The 27,214-nt window shown below is 36.2% G+C and overlaps 1 protein-coding gene across 5 annotated transcripts in view; it reads right to left on the reverse strand.

The window, feature by feature from the left end:
* Window positions 1–6,016: 6,016 nt before the first annotated feature.
* LOC106887375 (U1 small nuclear ribonucleoprotein C-like) overlaps window positions 6,017–27,214 on the reverse strand; it is a 68,919-nt gene continuing 47,721 nt past the window's right edge. Inside the window, exons 4-5 of one of the 5 annotated variants that reach the window (XM_014940841.1) lie at window positions 14,507–14,573; window positions 12,297–12,328 (exon numbers count right to left, since the gene is read on the reverse strand). In XM_014940841.1, coding sequence (XP_014796327.1) covers window positions 12,312–12,328; window positions 14,507–14,573 — 84 coding nt within the window. In that variant the 3' untranslated portion in view covers window positions 12,297–12,311. Of the gene's footprint in view, window positions 9,519–11,684; window positions 12,329–14,506; window positions 14,574–27,214 lie in introns of those variants that run through there. The other 4 variants (XM_014940834.1, XM_014940837.1, XM_014940836.1 and 1 more) reach the window with 4 other exon arrangements.

Below are 27,214 nucleotides of genomic sequence, written 5' to 3' on the forward strand. Positions count from 1 at the left end.
TGATAGCCTATAGAAACTCCAACAAACCAATTGCACTGAAGTATCACACGGTTTACATTTTGGGTTGTATGCTGAAGCTGCCTTTCAAGAAATTCCCAAATACAAAACACTGCCTGATGCATTGCTATTGGTAAGTACAGAGGTTCAGGACCATTGGAAGCTGTACAAAAGAACAGTGAGGTTGATGTTTAGTTAAGATTTTTCAGTGAGGTGCTGTATAGTTGCAATGCTTTTGTTATGTAGGATTTTAGCTAACATAACCCCAGCAGGTCTGGCCATAAACTGGAATTATCTGAGTTCCACCCAAGTCTCTGCCAGCAACCTGCTCTGCTGATCTGCTAAAGACCACTTACTCTCCTTTTTGTTTACATTTTTATACTACAGACTTTTCTCTCAAGGTTTGTTTGTACAGTTCCAAAGGTAATAGGAACTTGATCTTTATACGGCTTCTTATACAGTGCTGAAAGGAGGATATAGCATTTGACAGAGCATTGAGATGTTAATCTGCTTTGCAAAGATGTCCTAAGCATTCAGCAGTCCAATACCAGGCATACAGTTGTCTGCCTCACACAGAAGTGAGAGGAAAATTATATTTTACCTGGAGTATTATTTTAATGACTAAGTGTAATTTTAGAAGGCTGGCACAAAATTCTTCTGCTTGATCACGGTAATTAACATTACACATGATTTGGTAAGTTAAACAGCTTTTGCATTGTAGCATTCAGAGGAAGTGAATACTGCATTTAATTTTAAGAAGACACTCAAGCTATAAATTTCCGGTGCTGTTTTATGCCACTGAGCAAAGGAAGAAAAACAAAAATAAAACAGAGTTGTGAGTAACTTGTTCATTAACAGCTGTATATGGAAAACATGTCCTTTCTTGCAAAATGCTTGAAGAATTCTAAAAATTGCCAGGAAATAAAATAGTCAGTGCTCTCTTTTAGATCCACTGCTAAAACATGCATTTGCTAATTTAGGAAAAAAAGCTAAGTTTATTCAGTTTTGTCTAAAATATTGCCTGTTTCTGTGTACCCATGAAGTGCAGTATGTAGAAGGGAGCAAAGAAACAGTGACATGCAGTCATTTTAGTCACCAGGATGTTCTCCCTTTAGCCTGAACCTAGCAAAAGTGCTTTTTCTATTCTAAAACTCCATTTTCCATTTATAAACTTGTTCCAACGAATGCATAGTGTGGGATGAATTCTCTTCTTTCAGTGAACACATCTGTAATGTCTGTGAAATGGTATGAGCACAATGCTAAGAAGGGTTTGGCTTAGCTTTTACCTAGAAACTCACAATAGATATGCTTCCTAGGGTGCTCTCCTTCTCTCACCCCTGAATGACTGGTCTTCCAATTTTCTACATCAGGGGACCTTTTAGAGCAAGCCTACTGTATAAATTAGTATTTATGTATTTTTCATGAAATTTACATTTCAATACAGATACATTAGTCAGGTATATTTGAAATTGTGACTGAAAGTTTTCATACTTAGTGCTGCCTTAAAAATATGAATTTTTCAAGTTTATATGCACTTTTTGGCAAATGAAGTTCTGAAAATACATGAATAAAATAGTTATTCGTGCCCAGTTGGAAGGTGAAAGCCTTGGCACATTACAGGTTACAAGATAAAGAACAGAAATCCCTTGATTAGAGGTAGAGGACTCAAAATAGAGGGCATTCAAAAAATATCTAAATTTGACACATTTTCATAAATGCCCTGTCAAGAAGCATCACCCATCCCTCCTGATCCTGAGCTGTGGGATCTTAGACACCTACTTGGTGCCCCAGATCTTGCCATTAGGACATTAGGGAGTGTCAAGAAGGCCCTTACGGATGTGCATTTCACCAAGATTGTGCCCCCTCTTACTGCTATACTGCATAGTCAGTGAATCAGACTCCCTCTTACTGCTATACTGCATAGTCAGTGAATCAGACTGCAGGTGGAAAAAGTAGGAATCATCTTATGCTATAAGTTTTTTTGTTTTTTTCTTGTGCAAAGCAAACTCACCAATGATATTTTAAACATTCTCCCTGTTTTCTGTATCAGGAGTGGTACTAATATACATCTTCAGTTCAGGTAGTATTGTGTAACCTTGAGAAGCAATAATAAGGAAACTAATTTAAGACTGATGCTGAATATTTGATAATGTAGGATAACTAGCAATTTGTAAACATCTGTCCCGTTACATTTTAAGTTAACAAGGTGAAGGCGTTCAATTTGGTCCCATTTCATACATATTCCACAAACAATGCATATTAGATCTCTAGAATACAGCAAATACTCAACCTAATGCTGTGTTTTTCCTTTATTTTTCTTTGGAAGCATAAAGATATGGACAAGAAGGTGGTTGGATGTATAATCTTCTTTAAATAACTGAAGGGAATTACTCATAATCTTGTACGTAGTGGTGAAGTGGTATTTTTTTTCTTATGTTTGCTGACTTTTGGAGTGCAGCTTAAAGCATTTGTACTCAGACAGACTCTCAGCTGAATATTTGATGGCTGTACTGGCTAATACAGCCAGAAATTCAAAGTGATTGTCCTTGGATTACTTTATTTGGGGAACAGGAGAAGGGAGAACGTTTTGTTTTGTGTTGTTTAATTGCACGTTGTGAATTCATAGGACATAATATGTTCTTTAGTGAAAAATGTCAAACAGAAGTAGTTATTTGCTTAATTATGCTCCAAGGCCCTACATTTGTCCTCTTGGACAGTTTTACAGAAAGCTTCTGCCTTCTGGCTCCTGGAGTTCCCAGTATTCAGAGAGAATATGAACATTGCTGTATCCTTTGTTACCTCAGAGACTGCCAGTTTTGCCTCATTGTTCTATAAAGCTAACTCTCTATTGCGAGAGACTAACTCAACACCATACACAAAGATCATGGTACAGATTTTGTAAAAATCCAGTTTAATTTTTAGTTAGTTAGTTTGGGGGTTGTTGTTGGGGTTTAAAACTGTTTGTTTTTTACAATTTGTTTGTCAGGCCTGAAAATCTTCTACCCTTTTTTCATGGCAATAAGACCAAGAGCCACATCTAGTACTTAAATCTAGGTTTTATTTTAGAAACTCAAACCTCCAAAAATGACATAAACGTAAATGCATTCACTGCATGAGGTTTTTTTCAGTAGCAATGAGGGATTAATTGGTGGTGCTTCACAAGCTTGACAGGACAGTCACAGCTCAGCTTGGAAAATGGGATGAGCTATTCCATCTGATGACTGTGTCTGATCCTGTGACCTTCAGGAATTCCAGAACCTCCTTTGAGTCATATATCACTGTGTAGCTAGCGTTGGGTAGTAGATGAGAAAGTCAGTGTACTTCTTTACCAGACTTGTCCAGCAGCAAATATGCCAGTTGTTTGCAGTAAACCAGAAGAAGAAACCCATGTGAAGGTTCCTATCCCACACCTCAGCCTATGTAGCTTTGTGACTTTGCTTGATCCACCAGTAAAATGATGACTGCCTTTAGCAACACTGATACATGTTCTCTTTTTTCCTGGGATGGGGAGTAACCTTAGAAAAAGAGACAACTGTATTGATAACTTCCTAAATGTGTTTTGGGGATTGGTTGGGTTTTTGTTTTGTTCTTTTGGTAGAGTAGGCTGTGAACTAAAGCCAGTAGCTCCCTTCAAAGACAGAATGACTGTATGTGCCCAGTGGGACCAAGTTATCCAAAGAACTACATGTTATAGGTATATGTCCTGTCTTTCATGAATTGTGATTTTTAAGGATTTTTTAAATGGCAAATTTAATTCTTTTGAGTTTGTGTGTATGGGTGTTGTTAAGGTTTTTTTTAAGGGGAAAGTAATATTTTGGCATCATGGGATTTTCTATCTTTGGTTAGGTTTGCTTCTAGCACTTGGGAAGTATGATTTGTGACAATTGGTGGCAAGGCAGACAGCTCTCATCATGACTTTGAATTCAGTTCCTAGTATGCTTTGGTAAAGGTAAAAGATGTTGTGCAATTCTAAATGACAATGCTTATAATTATTTTGATTCAAAGTTGCTGACAATTTGTAGGAAAAGATTGTAGCTGTTGTGTATTGCCTGTTTCCAGAAATCCCAAAAATGTGATTATATTTAACATTGCCATAACCATGCCTGAGAGAGAACTATACTCTTCTCCTAAAGTTTTTCTCATATATATTTATATATGTTCAATACAAAGTGGTTTTTTTGTGATACAAAACATCTCAGTGGTGCTGTTTTACTACAACAGTATGAAGCTTGTTGGGCAAGTGATGTGAAAGGTTTTGCTGCTTGGTGGGTTTTTTAAAGCATCATTCTGTTGAGAATCTGCTTTCACACCATCACATTTCGCACTGGCTACCTTAACCCTGCTTTAATAGTTAAAGTCTGCTGGCAGGGGACAGCCCTAAGTAGATGTAACAGATCAAAGAATATGTCTCAAAACCATCTTCCATCTTTTTTTTAATGTCAAGAGATTCAGACACATGGACATATCTTCTGCAGCTCTGAAAGACCAGAATCCTGGACTAGTCACTGTAGAAACAAATTGATGAGTTTTGCTAGCAGCAGAAGGGCTGGTGTTGTAGAATCAGAGCAAGTTAAGGGTGAATAAAAGTAGTGTATATAGGCTCTCACATCCAAAACTAAGCAGAAAAAGCTAACAAGAAGGGCATAGACCAGTCTCTATCTCCCAGTCTTTTACCCTGATGGTAGATTTGAGCCTGCAAAACATCAACACTTTTGTATACAGGCACCCAGTGCACACAACTTATTTTTCATGTTCTTTTTTAGATTACTTAATCGTCACAATCAACTTCAGAATTAAAAAGTAAAAGAATGTAAGGGCTAAAAACTAAATAACCGTTCCTATAGTTTTTAAGCACATCATTTGAATCATCAGTTCTAGACATTTAAGCTGAGATACATTAAACTGGTTAATGTGCAGAATGATAACTAAACATCTGACCACCTGGTTGATTAGCATTTAGAAAGAAATTGTACAGTTGAGAAATAGAAACCAATTACAGACCTTAAGAAAGACTATGAAAGTCACATATCTTGTAAATATGAATCTGAGGAACTTAATAAAAATACATTTTTGCCAGCTGTTTCCAGATTTGCTAAATCAAAGTAAATGGGTTTTAAAAGCCATCTAGCAGATGGAAGGAAAATGTTCACATTTCCTAAAGTGTTAATGAAATTTAGTTATAGCAAAATTGGAAGAAACAAAGAATAGATACACAGATTATAATGGTTATGTGAAACCAACAGCTGTCACAGTAAGGTACTGAAATGTAAAAAAAAAAAAAAAAATTAGAAAAAAAAGAAAGAAAGAAACAAAACATAGGTTACCTCTCCCTTTTTGTTAACAAAAAGTGGCCAAAAAAAAGAAAAATGTTGATTTTTTTTTTTTTTTTTTTTTTTTTTTTTTTTTTTTTTTTTTTCAGGTCTGTGTTAACAAGTGCCTTTTTTTTATTATTAGGCAGTGGTTATAATGCAGTGCTACTAATTCATAAATACAGTACTACTGAGACTGGTAATGATTCAAATGATAGACATAAATCCATTCAAATTGATACTTAGGGCATTGATAAAGAAGGCCAACAGCCTGAAACATTTTAAGTGTTCGTTTCAAAAGTATTGGCACAAACAACTCTATTTCCCTACAGGGACCTTCATGTAATTCTTAGAAGTTTTATGTACTTACCTGTAAGACTCAGACAATGAGGCAAAGAGACAACAGCGCTTCTGAAGCATAGGAGCAGAATCTAAATAGTAGTTGAGCTGCTTATTATCCAGAGAAATAAACATACTAAAGATAAAATTGTTTTATTGTGCTAGGCAGGAGAAAAGTGGAATGATGAAAGGCTTCTGTATTGGCATGAGGGCACACTAAAGAGTCCTTACTGTGTGTTACCTGTTAGAAAAAGAACCACCACAGCCATAGCATTAAATTCAAAGGAAATGAAGTCCATACATCCTACAGGATAATAAAAGTTGTTTAAAATAGTTTAATTTAAAAATTTTTAAATAAATGAGGAAGTAGAGAGTTTTGATAATTTTTATTTCATCTTGTTTGCTTTGTTTGATCACCAGATATGTAACGCATGACAACGAATTTCTTCATTGCTTTGTGATCCTCTCCTTTACGTGTCCTTTGCCTTCCTATCTGACTTTCTACTTCAAATCTTCACATTATGCTAGTCCTTTTGACTTCTTGCACACATATTTCCTGTGATGCCACCAAATCTACCCAGCAAAGAGCAATTACTGTCTCCAAGAACACTCATCATTATCTTACCTATAAGATAATGATCCTTACCAAGGGAAAAGTGAAAGGATGAAGTATAAATAGACAGATATGAAAAGAATGTTTTAAAGCATTGGTGAAAAATTAAAAAATATAGGTCTCTAATTACAATACACAGACATCTAGCAAGTCTTCTTTGTACTTTCTTCTCATCACATCTCATGGTAAATACTGACTGTATATTCTCTGAGCTGAAATATTGCTCTCATGGAATTTGTAAAGGGCCATACATGTTTTTGAATAATGACACACTAGCATACTGGACAGTGTAGTAATTTAAAATGTAGGTTCAATTTCTAGAAACTTGGACTCAGCCATCTGTTACTTAGAAGATGTGTTGTAAGCACCAGTGTGTAAGCTGTTGGTATGTATTTCTCGTTTCTTCTGAAAAAAAAAAAACTTTGTAAGCTGTTAGTTACATCAGAAAGAGACAAGCAGAGTAGCTTTTGAAATCACAGACACTTCTGTCAGATGGATATTAAAGGACTTTTTGCCCAACCTCAGTTCTAAAGTATTTATGATTTGTTATTACCTCCATAGATAAATTTGTATCATTAAGGAACTCCTTAAACTTGTATATTTTTTTTTGTGTTAGTTTTGAACACAAATTCTGAGACGTCATGAGGTTTATTATTTAATTTCTTTATTTTAATTCATTAACACTAAGGAAAAGTGGCTTAGTATATAGACATAAAATACTGCTTCTCATCTAAATACTATGTTTTTCCCCATAAGTTTGTGGAGGTTGGAGAATTCCCCTGATAGGGTGGCCAACTGCACTAGTAAAGCATTGTCCTGAAGCATTAACAAAAAGTGCTATTCCTCTTGTTTTCTATTGGTAGCCACATTCCTGAAAGACTCAATTATCTTAGTACAACTTGCAATCTATACTCTGCCCAATATCCACGTATGTTTTGAAAAAGGAGATATTTTATGGCAGGAGTTGAAACAACTTTAGTGGAATCACTGATTCTAATTAACCAGGGAGAGTTTACTTTTATTATCAATTGAGATTTGAATGAAATAATCTGCATTTCTGTTTCTATTGGCCCTTTTTAATTCTGCCTTACCGTCAAAGTGTCCACAATGGTAAAATAGTAAAGGTTGTAATACCTTGTCCAGACTTCCTACTCTTTTACAGTTAAATTTATATTTTACATTTATATTTCCTTTCACCATACTGTTGGATTTTCCTCAGTGTTAAGACAGAGTTACGTAAAATTTTTGGTGCTGACAACATTTTATCACCCCCACCCTCAACTTCCTCTGCCCCCCCACTGCTTTCTTAAATAATTAAAAAAGAAAAAAAAAACACAATATCAGCTTTACATTTTCCCTTCAGCTGTTCTAGAATTAGATTATAGCAAGTATGGTTAGTTAGTGTTGGTGTAGCTAGTTATGGTGCAAATTAATGATAAAGTGAAGGAGCCCCTGAGTCTTGCACTACGCATTGGAACTATGAAGGTATAATGCAAAAAAGCTTTCAAGAACATTTCTTTGATGATAAAGGTTTCAGAGTATTTTATCCATTTTAATATAGATCTGGGAAAGTTAAAGAAATCAGTTCATTCCAATACGTTTAGTGCCATATAATGACAGGTATGTGCTATGAACATAATGTATGTGACTCTGGGGCAAGATTACTTCTTTTATGACTCTCACGAACCAATTTCATGTTGAGTGCTTGTTAGTCACCCAGGAAAGAGCTTTTCTCCGTGGAAGGCCTCAGAGCTGGACACTGCCTATGGGAAGGAGCTGAGCAATATGTTGCTTATGGTATTTTGCAGCTATTTATGTACTTGAATTAAATTAAATTAAATCAAACCCAAAAAATTATCATGTAAAGATTTAGGCCTCTGTGGGTCAGGGAAGAGTGAAGCAAACAAACTTACAAGTGTGCATAAGGTACTTCGTAATAAAATCTGTGATGTATTTCTGTACCGGGAGATGTGAATAAAGTGCATATGGACATAGGGTGGGTAGTATGGAAGTATTGTACCTAATGCAGTAGCAGTATTTCCAGGCTCATTTTGCATGGTGCTGCAAGTAGTTGTGTAGCCACTGTGGTATCATTTTCATAGTGCCTGTGTTTCTCTCAAAAAAATCCAAAATCACAAAGAAGTCCTAACAGAGTATTCATTCTGACTAGGCACAAAATATAATTTTTTTTCTTCTTCCAATCTTTTTGTTCAGCTGCAGAAACATAACTTCCGTGATTCACATAGTCCTGATGGCCACCCATACTAAAAGCATTTTTAGAAGAGGATCTGCAAAGCCGTACTTATTGTGCCTTTCAAGGTGAATTGTCTCAAAAACGGAATCAATGTAGGCATGTAGAAAAAGAAGTGTGAAAAGCATATTTTGTCTTCTAGAGGAGTATGTAAGTATTTACTTTGGTAAGCCCAGGGTCCTTTCTAGTTGTCTCTCCTTTGTTTCCTAGTAGCCACTGTTTTCACATTTAGCAGGTACTCCTTTTCCCAATATGTTTACATGAATGTTATAATATAGAAATGGTAGCAACAGGTGTTGTTTTGTGCAGGCATGCAATAGTTTTTTTTAAGGAACAGCTTTAAGAGAAGTACTGCCTCTTTTGATGCATAATTTAGTACCTTAAAAATCCTGTTCTTGTGTATGCATTTGTATAATTCTTCTAGAAACATCTACAAAATTTTTCCAACTCCATTGCAGGGACCCAACACACTTCAACTGATGAAAGTGAATGCGTTTCAGGTGGAGCCTCTTGGCAAAAGATCAAGGTTAAAAAGAATACAGTACCATAGCTGAGGTTAAGAACAATGATGTGAATGAGGAATGAAACGTTTCCAAGATAAAGCTAGTATTTCTCAAATCAGCATGTCTTTTGAAATTGAGGAAATGCTGGAAGTTCTTATGGAAGTTCATATGACTTTCTAGGAGGAAACATGCTTCTCCTATTCCAGAAAAAAATCCAATTTATGCTGCAGATTTCTTTCCTAGCCTTCAGAAATGTGTGCTAACAGGTCTACAGTTGATCAGGAATCATTTTGTAATTAAAAATATTCTTTGACTCTCTGTAATGTAGATGCTGTCTTTGAAGTACAGGAAATGTCTTTGTTTCTTCTGATGCATTCCTCTTGTATAACTTGACTTGCCTTTTCTCCAATTTTTAGAAGACTGTGGCTCACCTAATGTTCAATATTGTCATCTTAATCAGTGCACGTGGGCGTTCTTTGGCCATGGTAAAAATTTACTGCATACATCTAAAGAAAAGAGAAGTAATAGAAATATGGTAAGTACTCATCAATTGTAACTAAGTTCCAGAAAGCTTATGTGTTACCTGAATCAAAGTTTTCATTCTTGCAAGGCTTAATATAAAAAAGATCCTGATGGCTATCTTACTTATTTTCCAGAATTTGTTTGAATGTGATGATGAAATTATCATAAAAACTACTTTCTGGTGAATTTTTAATCAGCTTAACCTGTAGATTAAACCACTGCTTAATTGTCGAGTAGGTGTTTCTTGTATCTTTTGCTTTCTTTTTCTGAAACAGCTATGAAGATGTCATTTCTATTATGAGTATTTTATATTAATTACAGTCCTGCTGCAGGTTGGATGTCTGTACAGAATAGATTAACTTGGATTTAACTTGTTTTGTGCCAAAGGACAGCAAAGAAGAGCCAGCATAACTAACTTGTGTTTTACTTTTGTGGTTTTATATTTGGATGGCACTGAGTTACGCCATATTAACAAAAAATGAAAGGTAAAAGACAGAAACTCCAACAGAACTTTGGAAAGAAAAGAGAATAATGCATAGATTTTACTGCATTTATTTGAATTCTTTCGTGCTTATAGTTTATTCCATTCACACTGTTCCCATCTGCAGCACCAGCTTGCTTTTCTTCCCTTAGGACTGCAGGGTGTTTTAATAATAGGCCTTCAAGACCCCCATAGCAACAAGAAGTCTGATAAAATAAAGAGAAAAAGGAGCTGAAGTGATCCCTAGAGAAGGAAAACATATTTTCCACTTTTCGTTTCCATTTCACAACAAAATGATGGGCTGAACTAATAAAAGCCCATTGGCATTCCAACAAACCCAAACAGAGTTTGCCTGTTGGGTAGTAATTATATGTTCCAAGTGTTCACATACATAATTAAATAGTGTTCTGTTTCTTTAAATAAACATAATCACACAGAAGCCAAAACAGTCAAATGATCTTCTCATTCTTATTTGGACTGGAGAATAATAAGAAAAGTTTTCCAGTACAGTTTTCTCTCACTGCCTGCTCTCATCTCTAAGCTCAGTTGATTTACAGAAATTAATTCATTTGACATCAGTAATCCTAGGATATTTTTCAGTTCTGAAGCACACAGCTATCATTTGCCCATAGCTGAAAACCATGTCAGCTCCTACTAGCAGCCCAAATTCTAACCCTAACCAACTCTTCTGAGTTTTACTGCAATCTGTTTAGGTTTTGCTTGCCGTCAAATTGACAGATCAACTTGCAGTGATCAACTTGTAAGAAATGTCCTGCCTAACCCCCTGCCTCCCATCTGCCAGCTGTTCCAGGATTTCCAAATGCTTTCCCTTTCCTGAGCAAAGTTTCTCTGCCAGCCAGTGTTGGGTTGGTTTTTTTTAGGTCACCTGCGTAGCTCATTGCCTTTCCCATGACAACATGTTTTATGCACAGAAAAGGCTGAGTGTCTCTGGCTGCACTGATCCTGATGGTGAGCTACACCTCCACAGCTGCCAGACAGCATCATCACAACGAACAGGGGTGGGTAGAAGAGAAATTGCTCTGTAAACAGTCATGAATACCCTCACTCTCCCTTTCTTACAGACGTATTACTTCAGATAGATTTTAATGCAGGTAAAAAACAGGATAGGGGAAAAGTTCCTACCCATCCACCCCCACCCTCCTACCCTCATCAGTAATTCTGTATTCTGGGCATGTCGTCAATCTAATTATTGTCACTTTTTTTCTTGTACATCACTGCAAAGGTAGATTTACCAGTGTGTACAGGAAGTTCTTTCTGGGGCAGCATAAGAAAGCTACTGTTGGGTTTGGAAAGTGTCTGCTTAGAATACGACCACTTGGAAACTGTAGCTTGGATACTAAATGGGTGATAACATGGTTGCCAAGACACACACATTTATGGCTTTGGATGTGTATGTGTAAGGCTAATTTTATTTGTCAAAGCTCCAGCAGAGGACAGTACCTTAACTGAGAAATGGTATCACCATGACCTGTAAAGAAATCTGCCATGGTGAACAGGCAGTAAAGAGAGATCATGTCTCTAAGAGTTTTATGCCAAAAGATCTTCTGTTTCTACTCAGCATGTCTGCAGTGGTATGAGTTCACACATGTTAATAAGATAAGGCTGTCTTAGAATGTGAAGAGCTCCTCGGATGAGCTTGAGACAGCATAAAATAATCCCAGTAGTAATATAGAAGATAAAATAATCTTATGCCAGTGTTCCTGGGTGATTGCAGGGAGCTGTATGTAGCTTTTGGTTTGTGAAGAAATCCTATAATTAAAAACTATTCAGAAGCAGCACTGGGCCATGTTTTTAGCTAAGGAATTATCATCAGACAGACTTTTAAAAGATTTTAATTGTTACTCAGTGTACGTTGAGAAGCTTTTAATATGACTGTATTTCAGCAAAGGTGTTGTTTGTGAGTTGTTTATTAATGATATTGTGATTTCCGAGTGATTTCAAAGTTCTAATTAATCATCTGGGATTGGTCACCAAGACAATATAGTACTATGTCTTTCCCTGGCTATATGCCTTAAACAGGAAAGAGTAAAATAAAAAATTGAAGACAGTCAGAAAGTATGTTGTGTGTCTTTATGCAGAGCTGTAATTTTCCCCAAGGGCTTTAGTTTGTGTCTGAAAATACTACAAGGACAGCAGAATTCCTATAAATAATTCGTTGTTAATAGAAACAGAAATACTTTTGAAAATAAAATGCATTTCAGGGTTTTTTATTTTATTTTAACAAGTGGTTAAATACACTGTTCATGCTTCTCATGAAATCCTCTTCTAGTCGCCTCTAGATCCACAGCATTTCTGAAAATTTACAATTAACATTAACCCAAGTTAGAAGATCTGTAGTAAATATCCACTCCCCTTGTGCTCTTCAGAGGTTGTGTCTTTATCACTACCCATTTTGATCAGGAGGGTCTCAGTAGATACTCTTTCATGAGATCAAAAGATTATTCAATTTTGTCTTTGTTTTTTTCTTTCACAGTTAGAAGTATAACACAGATAACATGGAGAAGGGGAGAAGAAGGTTGTTTGCTGTCTTCAAAGCATAGCTTATTTCTCTCTGTGTGTTATGGGAAACTAAATTGCACATTTTTTAAAAAAAACAGTCTGTCAGCATTGCATGACAGTCACATTAAACATTACATACCTGAGAGAATATAAAGGACAACAGTCCTACAAATACTTTGGTTCCCTGTTTTCCACCAACTCATAATGCTATAGCTCCTTGTAGCTTCAACATTTTTATTTGTAATTATTTCTTTTAATAGAGTCAGGAACAATTCCAGCCAAGAACTCTGGCTAGAACGCTTCTAAGAGAATTTTCCCAGGAAAATTAACCCAGGCAGGGATGAAGACATCTTTAGGTGACCGTTTGAAAGAACTGCTGATGCACAGATGATCTTCAAGAATCAGTGACATTAAGTTCATTATTATAATTTACTGGGGTCACATGCTTGAAAGGGAACATAAGCTGAAGTTCTGAAACACTACTCTTGGTGCCTTTGTGAAAGGAGAGTGTTAATATTAGATTTTGGACAAATTCCAAGTGAGGTAATTACATTTTACCTCTCAAAAAATTGTAGGAAATTTTATTAGATACATTATTCCAGTTTTTAGAACTCAGCTGTTATATTGTGTTCCTGCAGAACTTAAAGGCAGTTATTAAAGTACAGCTTTGAAAAACAAAGTATTTTGTTCAGGGAAAGAAGTAACATTTTTCTGAAGAGATGAAATTGGTTATTATGAATACTTGTGATCCACTTGACATAAATTAGTGGACAAAATGGAAACCTCACAATTAAGCCTTGCCAAAATGAATGAAATTGGAGCTGATGGCATGCGAAACCTGTAAGAATTTTCATGGCACTTACAAGACCAGAGCCTAAAGAGCAACAAAGCATATGTGAAAACAACAGCCATTACAGGAGAACTATTAGTGTTATTGTGATACTTTCCTTTATTAATAAGAGAGATATATATTTTTTTACTATTTTAATGTATCTTCTGTTTTTCAATTTTTATTCCAAAACAGAAATAATAATTTTTCATGATAATTAAGACCTGATTTTGCAGACCTAGGAGATGCCATGGGAAATCATATAATTATCTCACCCAGTGGCCTATTACCTGGACTGTTACTACTATGTGTAAGTACTCACAGTTCTGGGCGTAGGGAGCCCTATACCTTCCTAAACATACAAAACCAGAGGAATTTAATAGGCATTCCTGTGTTTTTAATTTCTGTCTCTACACAGCAGTTGCATGTGAACACTGAAGTGGAAAGTATACTTCAGGAATAAATGACCCATTCAGTCCCTTGAATAGACCAGTGGTTAGAGCGTGAAGCTGAAAGCTAAGGAGCTTGGCTGCTATTTCCCATTGTGCCATTTACTCACTCACTGACACTGCATGGAAGATGGACTGCTCTGTTTCAGTTTTCACATTATCACAACAGGGCTTATGAACTCTCCTCTCAGATATGCCATGAAACTTAAGAATAGTAAAATGCACTGTATACAAGCCTCAGTACAAATGTAAAGCATGATTTTAAGATCATTTTGGTTTATAGCTGCATACCTATATTGTTAGGTTTTTATCATTGCTCTGATTACTCTTTCAGTGCTTTGAGAATGTATGAAGATGCTAACAATCTGCTGAGCTGTTCTGACAGTTCTTGTTACTCCATTCTAAAGAGCATCCTCTTGGCTCTATAATATGTAGTGGGGACAAACACCTCAAGCCAGCTAAACTGGAGCATTCAAACTGATATCCAGGAGGAGCATACAAAACCAGACAGCTGTTGCTAAAATATCTGCTGTTGCAGTTGGCGCTGCTTCTTCTCTCGCTGCTCCCAGTCTGTGGCCCCCAAGGTCTGAGCGACACTGATCAGGGTTTGCTGAGCCAGGAAGATGAAGCCAATTTTTGTAATGAGAAAATTGAAGTGCTAGTGCAGAAGATTAGTATCCCCCTGCTGCTTACTGTAGGATGATGGGACCTGGGTGAAGGAAAGCTTGGTACAACACAGTATCAGTAAACGCAGCAGCTTCTGTCTGCAAACAAAAACAATATTTTGGCATCTTGGCTGAGTGGCACCAGAATACTTTCAACATCTAATTAGATTACAGCTTAAATGCACACACATTAAATGTGTGATGTTTTTAATTCAGCATCAGAAAATATAAGCAAGAGTGACCAGATGTTCCATTTTGACAGATTAAACTTTTTTTTTTCTCCTTCCTAATAAAACGTCCTGCTGTCTCAGTGATTTTGCTGGCTGAAATGAGACATGCCTCAATAGCTGTTTATGTAAGAGCAGCGACCATGATCTACAGTTCTACTGCCCCAAGAGACTGCTCCCTTAGGCTAAAGAGTCATAATGTTTCTTATTGTAGCTTAGTCTCCCTCTTTCCCCCCAAACATCTAATTATTCCACAGAATGTGGACTGTTTTAATAAGAGTTAAATTGCTCCTTGACATCCTTTTTTTCTCAAACAGCACAGTCTATACTGTTGATTTAGGAACTTTCTTGAAAAGAGGAAATGGGGAATTAAACTCCCATTCCAGGAAATAGAAAGTGTGACTTCTAATACCTCATGTCTTGGTGGAGTATTGTAATCACTGAAGTATTAAATACAGGAGGGCAGCTACTCTTATGTTTTCTGTTTCAGATATATTTTGAAAGAAAAAAAAAACACAACCAAACATCTTCCTCACTTTTATGAGGGAAGACCTAGTTGTCAAATTTTTGAGGAGGATCCAGAATGTTTCCAGGAGTCAGTAGCTCTGGTCAGTCAGTCTCTGCAGCTCTGGTAAGTGCACTTGAGTTAAAAAAAGGGGTAAGATTCATTTCTTTCAGGTTCACAACTTTGTCTGAAGTGTTTCCTGTCCCTTGCTTTACCCACCTCTTTTTTTCAGCATTTGGGATGCTGTAAATCCCCACTCTGAAGCCATTCATTCCTTTGTGACGCTCTTACAGAACCTTTGTATTTTGCTGAAAACTCTTGAGCATGATGAGGTGCCCAGATGCCCAAAAGATTACCAACATGGTGCCTGAGTTTTAAGGCATAGATACAGCCAAGTACAACTGCTGTAAACTCTGTCTTTAGCCGATGGTTTGAGCCATGCTCCGGGAGCTCCTGTTTCTCCTTGTTGACACTAACAGCAGATCTCAGCTACAGAAACCCTCAGTTAGCAACTCAGAGTTAAATGGGGTTGAAGGTGGACCTTCACTGCTGTACAAGCTCTCTTAGGAAGTTTGTAGCTCAACTGGGATGCAGTCTCTGGTGTGCCAACAGTTTTTTGTTTTCTGCCAACTGATTCCATATACAAAATTTTCACAGCCCCTGAAGAGGAGTAGGACTGTACATCAAAATGTGGAAATACATTACAGAGTAACAGCACTGCAGCCAAGGATTCAGAAATGCCCTTGTGCTCTTGAGTGTCAGGCTTTACCTCTACCTGCAGCATACATCTGTGATTTTTTGGCATTGTGCTACATGTTTCATTGCAGGAGGCACATGGTGTTGTATCAAGGTTTACTTAATGTCTTCCCCTTTTCCACCTTGTTCAAGCTCTGCTGATAGCATACTGTCTTCTTATAATGTTATTTAATCTGTCAAAATTCTATTTTCCCCTATATTTGGTGTTGCTAAATGCAGAAATAAATACAATTTGGTAGATGAAAATGAGGGATTAGTATAAAAGAAAGGCTATGCTAAATACTGTCTAGTAATTGTCTAAGTTCTGCTGACATAATGTGGTCTATTTTACATTACAAAGGATTATATACTCTTCGTCAAATAAAAGATTAAAACAACTGTGATGGATTATATATCTGCCACATGGATGGAGAGTACCCAGTATTTTAAAGAACATGAAAATATAATTTGATTGAAAGGCTACATAATTCAAAGTATTGATTGGCAAGCACTGATCCTTTATCAGTAGAAAATTATCAAAGCCTGATTTCTACAGGCGTTAACTAGCAGTTTTATTTTTTAATCACAGTCTCAGCAGTGAAGTGGTTTGTTTTGCAAATCAACTCTGGAATGACACTAAGCCAGAGGTAAAAGTTGTGTACAATACTTCCAAAATGTATAAAGCAAAGAAAGCTGACTCAGATTCCAGATTTTGCACACTTGGGGATGTGACTGTCCACTGGATGTTTGTCTTGATGATGTAACACTTTTAACTTTGTGTTGAGTAGCTGAAAAGATTGTCCCATGATGAAGATTCATCCAACATAAAAAATAAGTCAAACAACTGCCCAGACTTGATACTTCTACAAATATGTTTCAGACTCTACAATAAAGCTGAATCTCTGGCAATATAAAAGAAAAAAAAGAAGCAGTGTGTAAAAATAATATTTTATTTGTTTCTTCTTACTCCACACACCTCTAATATTATATTCATCTAATGAGAGACAAAGGCTTTCCATCATTCTGACTGCTTACATGATGCATATGTTATACTGTCCCTTTGTCTGATGCATATGTTTGTCATGATGCATATGTTATACTGTCCCTTTGTAACAAAATTACCAGTCTGTCATTATCCATTTCAAGTAAGTATCATAGTAATTTGTCATTTTTTATGTGTTTCTTATACCCTTTGCATTTTATTTTCTTTTTAACAGTAAACACAGAGGTCCTCATTAAACACAGAGGACCAATCTCTGTCCTGCCATTTCATAACATTTTAAAAAACATGAATGAGCTCTCTTCAATGCAGCACGTGTCCTTGTTGGCATATGCAAATTTTTGTGTTTTGTTTAAAATGGTTAACAAGAGCAAAGGGGCAAAATATTTTCATTCTAAAACAAAATGAAAAAAAAAAAGCCTACATGGTTTTCATTGTCAAATATTTATCTATCTATTGATTGAAATATAATTTTCACACAGAGGGTGCAATAGGGAAAACACAGTGAAACTAGTCAAGAATATAGTCGACCTCATTTCATATAGGGAGAGGAAATTCCAAGATTATACGCCCAGGGCTGTTTGGCTGGAGTTCAAGAGTTCGGGTCTTGGAGTCCAGACTTTGTTCCCTGAAACACCACTACTTTACTTTTTATTAAAGCAAAGGTTCCTCGGAAATGAGGTTTCTGGGCAGAATGTGTGCCAGAAGCTAGCAAACTACAGTTTGTTCTAAGTCTTAATTGAAGGCTGCTTCATCATGTGAAAACAGACTGTAGAATGAAAGCAGAGTTCAGAAGCATGACATTATTAGTGCAGGCTTTCTTCTGATGAGCATAACCTGAGTTGATAACCTCAGAAGGCAGCACATCTAGTTGTTTATGGAAGGTACTTTTATTGTATTAATTCTTTTGAAAGCATCACATATGAAACAACCCTTGGACTACGTGCAATTCTGTCTTTTTTTTTTTTTTTGACTTCGTGTGGAAATTTTCAGGTTTGCAATATCTTTTTCTTCTTTTTTTCCTGAGCAAAGCACTCCATCTGCCCAAGTTATATAATAGTTTGCACTATGAACTGAACAACTTTGCCACCTTTACATATTTTGATATCTTTTTTTTTTTCCTTACTGACAAAAACAGGGCATTAACATCTGCAAAGCAGAGATTAGAGTCATACATCATATTGATTTTTTATTTTTTTTTGACTGCTGGTATTTCTTCAAAAATCTCTCCCTCGTGACACACTGCATGAAGAAACTAACAAGTCTGCAGGCAGCAAACAACCTTGAAGCACTTCCACTGCTGTTCAGAAGTAATTAATGAAAATGTCTTCTACTCTCATGCTGCACTTTCCACAGATGTACATTTTTGCTCTTGTGCCATGGAGACATGAAGTACTTGTTCTACATAGAAATAATCCAGAAGGACATTTTCATTGACAAGTGTTTACCTAAGCCTTACAGTCAGTATTGATCAAGACTGATGCTTCCATCAAATAAGCAGAGCAATAAAGCTTTTGCAATAGTCATTGCAACACTCATACGTTCTGAACCATCTTGAGCAAATCTATTAAGCAGTGATTATCTACAACTGGAATTTAGCATGATCTGCTGCTGTCTTATTCTAAACATTGGGAATTGGCTTGCTTCTTATATTTTAAATATTTTAGCAATATAATATACTGATATTTATCTGAACATAATTGTTTTTACTGAACATTGGAACTTATTTGATTCTTTGAAAATGAGTTGTCTGTCTTTTATGAGTTCTTTATACTTTTGTTGTGTAATAAAAAGAATACGCAGCAACAGTTTATGTTTTTTCAAAATATACTCATTTTTATGCTATGCTAAATGTATAAAAACAGCAACTCTTTTCAGGGAAGATGTACTATGTAGATGAAAAAATATATAGGTATCGTTTCAGAAGCTAGTACAGGAACAGGCTGTACATAAATTGTTAGAAACAGATTTAATCACTCATATAGAACATGAGTCAAAGCTGTCAATGATAGAAAGGATAGACAATGATTGTGTATCCTTCAAGAAAAGTATAATTAAATGCTGAGTATCCTAAACAAAAAAGTCCTAAGGCTAAACGCCAGTATTTCTTGATAGGTCACAGTAGTTTCTATATATGAATTGGACATTAAAAAGGGAGAAAAAAGTTAGCTTCATATCCCTGGGAGTTATATTATTTGGATTGATTCATGATTTTGCTGCTCTCTCAGGAGAATTAGCTTTGCTTATTGATTGATCTATTTTGTAGAAAAACTGGTTGTTTACTCCTGTGCAATAAAAGCTGAATTTTGAATCTTATTTTGATAATATTCTGTAAAACTGGAATCGACAAGTGACAGTTTGTGCTTTGCATAACTCTGGACAGCTGCTACCCTGTGTTACTTCCCAGATCCCATTCCCATCCAGTGGTGGCTTGGTTTTCCCTTTGGGAATGTTATTATTGTTGAAGCATTCAGGAGGCATGACTGAATTTAATGTTAGTCTGTATATTAACAATAGCGAAGTCACAACAGTCTCAAATCCAGTATTGTATGTACACACCCATTTGGGACATTCAGAACACAATGGATGAATTTGTTAACAGAATTATTTTATCTCTTGGTAAAGTAGCTAGGTGAAAGCAAGCTTAAGGGATACCTAGAAAAATCTAACTGTGGTGCAGGTATACTCAGTGGTGCAGATATCTGTGGTGCAGATATACTCTTATCTTATGTGTTGTATCATAATAATGGTTATATAACTCTGACTTTTCCAGAAATTAGAAGTCTTGAAGTGTCATTAAATCGAAGAGTGACATGTAATATGGATCGGATAGAATACTTGTTATGATTCCTTTTCAAAGAGCACAAGAACTTTGAGGAGGTTTTTCATATTTATTGGATGTTGACAATCGATGAAGTAATCAGCATACTCAGCTGTAGGCCAAGTCCAAAGTGAGTATGATCACTTTAAAGACCATTGATTTTTTAATGATTTTCAGATAAGTGGAAAAATGCCAAATGAAAGGTCATAATGGAGAGAGGTGTTAGTGTGTGGTCACAAGAATAGCTGAAAGGGGGAAGACCCTATGATCACTAGCAGTACTGATTAAAACAAAAGGGCTTCTGCATCATGAGGGAAATCAGAGACATGGCGGTGTGCTATAACTATCTGGATTTACCCTTACACACAGCGTATGCTATGTCTCTAAGTAACCTTTGTGAAACCAAAATTCCTTTAGAAAAACTGGGTATTACCTTTTTAGCTGTCAAAATCCCCTGTGTGCCAAATTAATTCACTGTATCCACAAATTCAGATAAATTCCCAAAGGGCTTGTGAAAGATAGGAGGCAATGAATAGGTAATTTGAGACTCAAGGCAGGAAACCAAATACCAAGGCCTAATACTTGACTTCCTTAGATCTGGGCCTAGAAGCCCAGGGGCTTAGACTAGCAAAATACAAGTTTTAATCAGAGAAATCCATTGGAATCTAAGTTTTGGAACCAGGGAGAGATTTGTAGTGCATTTTCAGAAGAGGAATATCAGCTATTATATCACCTTGTTTGATACAATCTTTTTTTTTTTTTAAGCTATTCTCAGGTAAGTGGGAGGTAGTTAAAATTTTCTCCATTAAAAAAATTATAGTGAGAAGTTAAGCCCCTGAAATAACTACTAATTGCTAATACTGTTTATCTGCTGTGTTAGTCTTTCCAGGAAACTGTATTAAACAAAACAAATAATGGTTGCAATTACAAGAATGAAAGATATTTTTTCTCATGTATTGATTCTGTCTTAGCAATTAATTTGGATATTGCCATTTTCTTGGGTATTTGAGGTTGTCCCTCCCCAAAATAAGAATGTGAGAGATCAACACTTGTTTCCTTCTGAACAACCCAGTGAGGCAAACAGTGGTGAAACGAAGGGGGTGCATTCATTCCCCACCAGCCATCTACCTATCACCAATTGCTTTGAATGGTTTACATAGTTCATACTACCCACACAAACTCTCTAGGTGACTTACTATAAGAACTTCTAAAAAATATTTTAAGAAACAACTAGCTTACACAACTAGAATCTACTTGCCTGTCCTGTCAAATTTGTATGTACAGTATGTTCCAACTGAAAATTAACTTTTTCCTCTATTTAGAGAGGAAGCACTGCATAGTACTTTCTGGATCTCTTTGAAAAGATAACGTGCAATGTAAGTGCAAAGAATCATTATCAAGGGAAAGCGGATTAGGTACTTAATGAGATAGGTATATGTTTTCCGTGATGATCCAGACCATGTGAATTCACAGGAGTAAATCACTTTGTATACTTTACTAATTTGGAATGAATGGCAGCTAGAAACATCTAATGGATACTTGGAGCTGAAGGTCAAGTCATATGTTATTGTAAAGCTGTGTTCCCCAAGATTTGCAATGAGACTTGATGCATGGCTTTGATTCTGTTTTAATATACCTGTTTCTTTAACGACTACCTGAATTAATTTACTTCATGAAAGGAAGAAATATATTCCAAGTGGTTTTGATGTGCTAATACTTAATCCTGCTAAACTGCCTTCAGCCATGGTCTATATTAAATGTGTGACTTTTTTGCTCAGTGATGCCAAGAAATTCTTGGATGTGAAACTGGCAACCTCCCATACAGAGAAAGGTGAAAGAGTACTTATCAATGGATGATGCTATAAAACCATACTTTTTTGCCAGGTCTCTAATTAAATTACCTTTTATTGCCTTTTTTTTTTTTTTTTTTGCCAAAGCTGATATTGAAAAACTTATAAACTAGGAATATTTACTCCTGCAAAGAAACAAGGTGCAGCTACTCCCCGCACAACACAGCACCACTGGAGAAGGGAGAGGGGATTTCCTTCTGGAATCTATTCCATAGACAGACACCCCCATCACCGGTTTTTTTTTTTTTTTGGATTTATTTCTCTTCTTTAAAGCTTTATCTTGCCTCATAAGCGAGATTTAAGATCTAAATGTAGCTGTCCTTCAACTGTTCTCCAGCTAAACACTCCCTACAATCACTACCCTTTTAAAGTTTGGAAAAATAAAACGGTGCTTAAATAGAATACAGAATTGCCTTGAAATAAAATGACACCATAGATTAAGATTTTCAAAATAGCATTGCTTAGAAGCTTAAATCCCTCCCAAAAATCAGATTTGGGGACAAACACAAAAGCTACTGATGTCTAAAGTATTACTTACATGCATGTGTCCAAGTGACACATAAGGCTGGCTCAAAATCTGCCTCACAGCTTAGTCTTCAGAGCACCCATACACATCAATACTTTAATCTTTTTAATTCTCTAGGCATTTATAATTCTTACAGAGTACATGTCCAGGTTGCTTGATCTGAGAAACAGTGTCTGACACAGCAGCTTGTGTGTGATCCACTTGTTATGACTGTCTCCCAGCTGCATTTTCTGTGACGCTCAATCTGATGTAAATTCACACCGTATTTTATGCAACCCAGCAACATTCAGATTAGCATAGGACATAGTTGCCATTATTGCTTTAATTTAAAAATATGGGGTGGTATCAGTCATGCTTTTTATCAACAGCTGCTAAACAATTACAGCAGTTTTCCATTGAGCAAAGAACTCATATTCAAAAGCCTTTCTCATCTTAGGAAGCTTCTGCTCGCTGCATCTAACCTGCGGGGGACTGCTGCATGAGCAAACTAGCATCCATTCCAGATGAAAATAGGGACAACCAGCAGTATTCATAAGAAGATAAGAAGAGAGGGAAAGCAGTAAGTAAGAGAATATTTGCCAAAAAGATGAGGGAGATGCTGCCTATTAAAATGTTAAAATCTCTTAAACAGAACTAATGTACAGTAGCTGAACATGTCTGACGGTGGTGGCTTTTTAAAGCAAATATTACCAACATTACTATGGGGGGGATGGGTTTAAACACTTCATAATGTAATAAGGAAAACATATTAAATTGTATCGAAGAACTGAGTAATGTCTGAGAAGCAAAGGGAAACTCCTAAAATAAGCTTAGCGTGTTTTCTGCTGGCTTGACAGAGAGGTTCATTTTGCTTCATTTAGTTCAGCAGTTCCCTGCACACCGCAAGGGCTCTACCATGATTGATGTTTTAATAATGTGAAGGTGGCACCTAGTGTAGGCCATCTAGTGAGGGACTTCAATATCTGTTAGAATCTGCTCTAATCACTGGCTGCCATGTGGGAGGATGGCAGCATGGGCGGTATTGTCAGCTTTGTGTAATGTCAAGACAAGAAGAAATTCAGAAATATACCAAATTCCTGGAAGGAAAATGGTTTAGGACGAGAAAATATTAATGAAGTGATACGTTCTAGTGGCTCAGGCTGACTAGTCACGGGCTAACCAAAATGGTGTGGATTCAAGTATCAGAAGCAGAAACATCTAACAAGCAAATATGCCCATTATAGGATTATAAAGTTCATGTTTTTTCTCTGTTTTCTATAAACTAGTGCACAGATTTAGGGTTTGAACCAAACACTGAATATATCTGGTTTCTACACTTTGTATTACCATATATTCTAGTGATCAGAAAGAGTGATGTTCGTGACTTATCACAGGTGTGGTGCTAAGATATTTACTAAGGTATTCTCATGTTGCCTAAATAGCTGCACTGTGCCAGTATTTGGGGGGTCACTAAACAATAAGTCTGCTGAAGTAAAAATCAGTACAGGAAATACTGATGCCTGAACTAAATACAAAAATACTGCTTAGTTTGGACTAGTAGAGGAATTGGTTGCAAGCAGTATTTTGTGCAATGAAAGTAAGAGCTGGATGTGGACTAATTAATACTTTTTGGGATAGTCAGGCTCATTTTAGAGGATTGAGCATTATAGTAAAGAAATAAAATGCTTCAAAAATTAAATCCATTTCATCTTTTGATATAAAATATACAGAGATTCAGTGAGCATGACCCTTTACAATAAAATACTGTAACACAGCAAAGAATAGCCAAACGCCGTGACACCTGGCTTATTAGCTTTAAAACATAAATTAATCGGCTGTAAAATCAGGAACATATTATGGGACATATGAGGTATTGCAAAAACCCAGAAGTTCCAAATACAAATCTAAAACCATTCAGGCTGGTGTGTTCCTAGCATCACTAAATCAGGGAAAATGAGTTTTATGAACAATCCACCAGATGGGAAAATGTTCAAATACCACAAAATGTTGATCAGATTTATTTGAAAAGCAAGCTGTAACCATATGCATATGAGAGGAAGTAAAATAGATTTTCAGATATGCAGTGACTGCTGTCAAGCTTGCAGCTGTATGAATTTAATGCTATATTGCCGTTTCTACAGTAGACTTCCTTGATTTCACTTACCTATTTGCCAGCTAGTATGATTAATACTGATTCAGTTTTACAAGCAATTAAATTGGAAAACATAAACAATCTTTCTACTGGCTTTTCACCAGACAGTACCACATATCTGAATTTTTGACAGTAAGGGTCTCTGAGACATACTAATACTGCAGCATCCAGAATCGTTGTACGCAACCAGATGACACAGATATCATGGCATCTTTACAAAACCGGGATTTCTCATTTATAAATATTCTGAGATTACAATAATTTACACGTGTTCTATACAGTGACTTCATCTGCTGGAGTTAGAAGAGGGTATACAAATAGTTATAGCTGCTTGATAATGGGTGTAACTTTCTATTTTAACTTTCTTAATGTTTTATTTGTTGAATTAAAAATGAAATCTGAAATGAATCTGAAAAAGAGAGGAAAGGGATTTGAATGTGTGGTTCACTCCTATTGAAACTAATTATGTCTAAGTGATTCCTTATATTTTTGTTTCATACACATTTTTGCCTTTATATCAAATCATCAGATGTAATGTAATTTTTATTTGTAACCTTTGGTAATTTTCTAATTGTATATTTACAGAAGCCACTGTTGATTTTAAGTTAGGTGATTAAACAGCCTTTTTCATAACTTATTTTTAGTGTTAGAAGTTCAGGCTATTCAAAAAAATCAAGTGATTTGAAAATATGTTCAATTGGGACCAAAATTGCCAGCCACTGAGGAAAAGCTGGATATCAAAAAGCATTTGTGCTCATGTAGGGAGTGCCATTTGAGTGCTCTCACAGCTTTGTCTCCTCTGTTTGACTAAGAGAAGGAAGTTTGTATTAGGTCCAGTGAGTATAGTGTGCAAAATCATTCTCCTGAGCTATTATACTACTAGATTTGTGTGTTTTATTAGACCCTCATCAAGTTGCTGTTATTTTCATGACAGCTGTTGTCAATGTTCTGCCTTTTTTCACTTTCAGTTAGCAGGAAGTTTATTACATTTTTAGAAGTTTCCTACATCCCAGATTGTTGAATCAAGGTTGTGTTGTTGCATTACACTGGACTGAGTTTTTAAAGAACAGCAAGTTGTATCTGATGGCTTATTAAAATCACAGTTCCTTGTAGGAAGTGATTTCTACATTGGATCTGCATCAGTTATGTGCTGATTTGTGGATGACGTTTCAATGTTGACCCGATGCAGGATCTTGACTCCTTCAGCAGCAATCTCAGCCTTCAGGTAAGTCTTCTGTTGCAGCTGTTACCAGCTCTTTTGTGTTATGCGAGGCAGGTGGCAACTGAATATATTTCATATTGGGTTCTCATCCACCATCCATCAGTAATGTCCAAGATAGAGTGCAACAACTATATTCCTCCTCCAGCTAATTAGTAGGGAAGTAAGTTTGATTAGTGATTTGAAACAGATATAAAGAAAGAAGAAACGTAAAAAAGACCAAGTAGCCATGTATGAGTGGCTGTTTTTTTCTACTTCTTTCTCACTTCCTTCCTATTTCTTTTCTCTTTTGTATTTCTATTTCTTATATCATTCTCTTTAGATTTAAGTTCATTGGAAAATGGCTATTGTTAAATGCTGTGCAGTGTCTAACAGAGGGTGACGTTTCAATTCATTGGAATATTTTGGAACTGCCAAAATAAACTTTAAATATGACCGTGCTAGATGGAACAGATCCTGGTGTTTTATCCATTGGGGTTTGAACTGAAATTTTCAAATGGTCACTGGATGGTGACATTACCTTTTTACGATGAAAAGTGCACAGAGTTTAATCAAGGCTGGAGCTATGAGAACAAATCAAAGAAAAAAGTGTCAGCTATGCCATTGGTATCTCTGTGATGGTCAAAAAAACCATTCAGGTAATCTAGTAAAATATGGGTTGTGATAAGTTTTGCTTTGCCTTAAAAGCAAAAACTTGAAATTTAAAACCAGAAGGTTTCTCTGATTTTTCTCAGGCCATGCTGGGAGCGTTACCAAAGAGCTGTATAGCAAGAACTGACCAGTTTTGCACATTTCCATTGATTCACAGCATTCTCTGTGCAGTCTCTGCTGCAATTACCACTCTGTTGATGAGCATAACTTGTCTGGCCATTCACTTTTGAGAATTGACTCCATGGCACAACAGAAACTCTGCTGTAAAGCTAGAAGAGCTTCAAGGTGATTTAGTTCCTTGTAGGCTCCCAGCTGGTTTTGGATGCATACTGATGAGTTATCACAGAGTACCTGAGGTCCTTGGGAAAACATTGCTTTATTTGATGTCAGTTTTTCACTGAGCGCTCATAACTAAGAGGCCCTGCTGCACCTTTCTGCTCAGACTCTGCTAAGAGAGTCAACTTCTTAAAAGTACATTTCATTTTCCAAGAAAAACACAAACCCTGGGTGCAATAACCTACACTTCAGGTTTTCAGAGCAGAGATACCTTATTTACTCTGTCAGGACTGCTTGTTACAATTTTATCTCAAGGATTAGTATATTTTCATGTTCTCATAAATAATACTTATAAGAAGGAATATTTTTTAGAATTAACTTTAAATTAGAATATGTTGATTAGAGAGAAAAAGTTGAAGGGTCTGTCTTTAACTTTCAAAATCTGAGGAGGAAAAATGCCTTCTCCACATTTTTGATATCTTTTGTTTAACATGAGCTTTAAAGATCTTGGAAATACCATCTCTATTCTCCTTTTTTAAAAAAAGAGGTATTTTTTACCTCAGAAGGCATAAACAAGAATGCATCTGAGTCTCTGGACTTCATTGGATGTTTCCATGATATGAGATGTGCTACAAAACCCAGAATGTTGTTAGTGTACACACATGGACACAATGCAAAGGAATGACAATGAAAGATTTACAGGTAAATTCTCCCAAAATGGGAAGGTCAGCAGGATAGAGAGAGTTTGCTTAAGATTAGAGTTGGCAGGAAGAATTGAAGAATTTAAATGGATCT

Source organism: Calidris pugnax, unplaced genomic scaffold (assembly GCF_001431845.1).
Source record: "Calidris pugnax isolate Ruff unplaced genomic scaffold, ASM143184v1 scaffold8, whole genome shotgun sequence".
Lineage (NCBI taxonomy): Eukaryota > Metazoa > Chordata > Aves > Charadriiformes > Scolopacidae > Calidris > Calidris pugnax.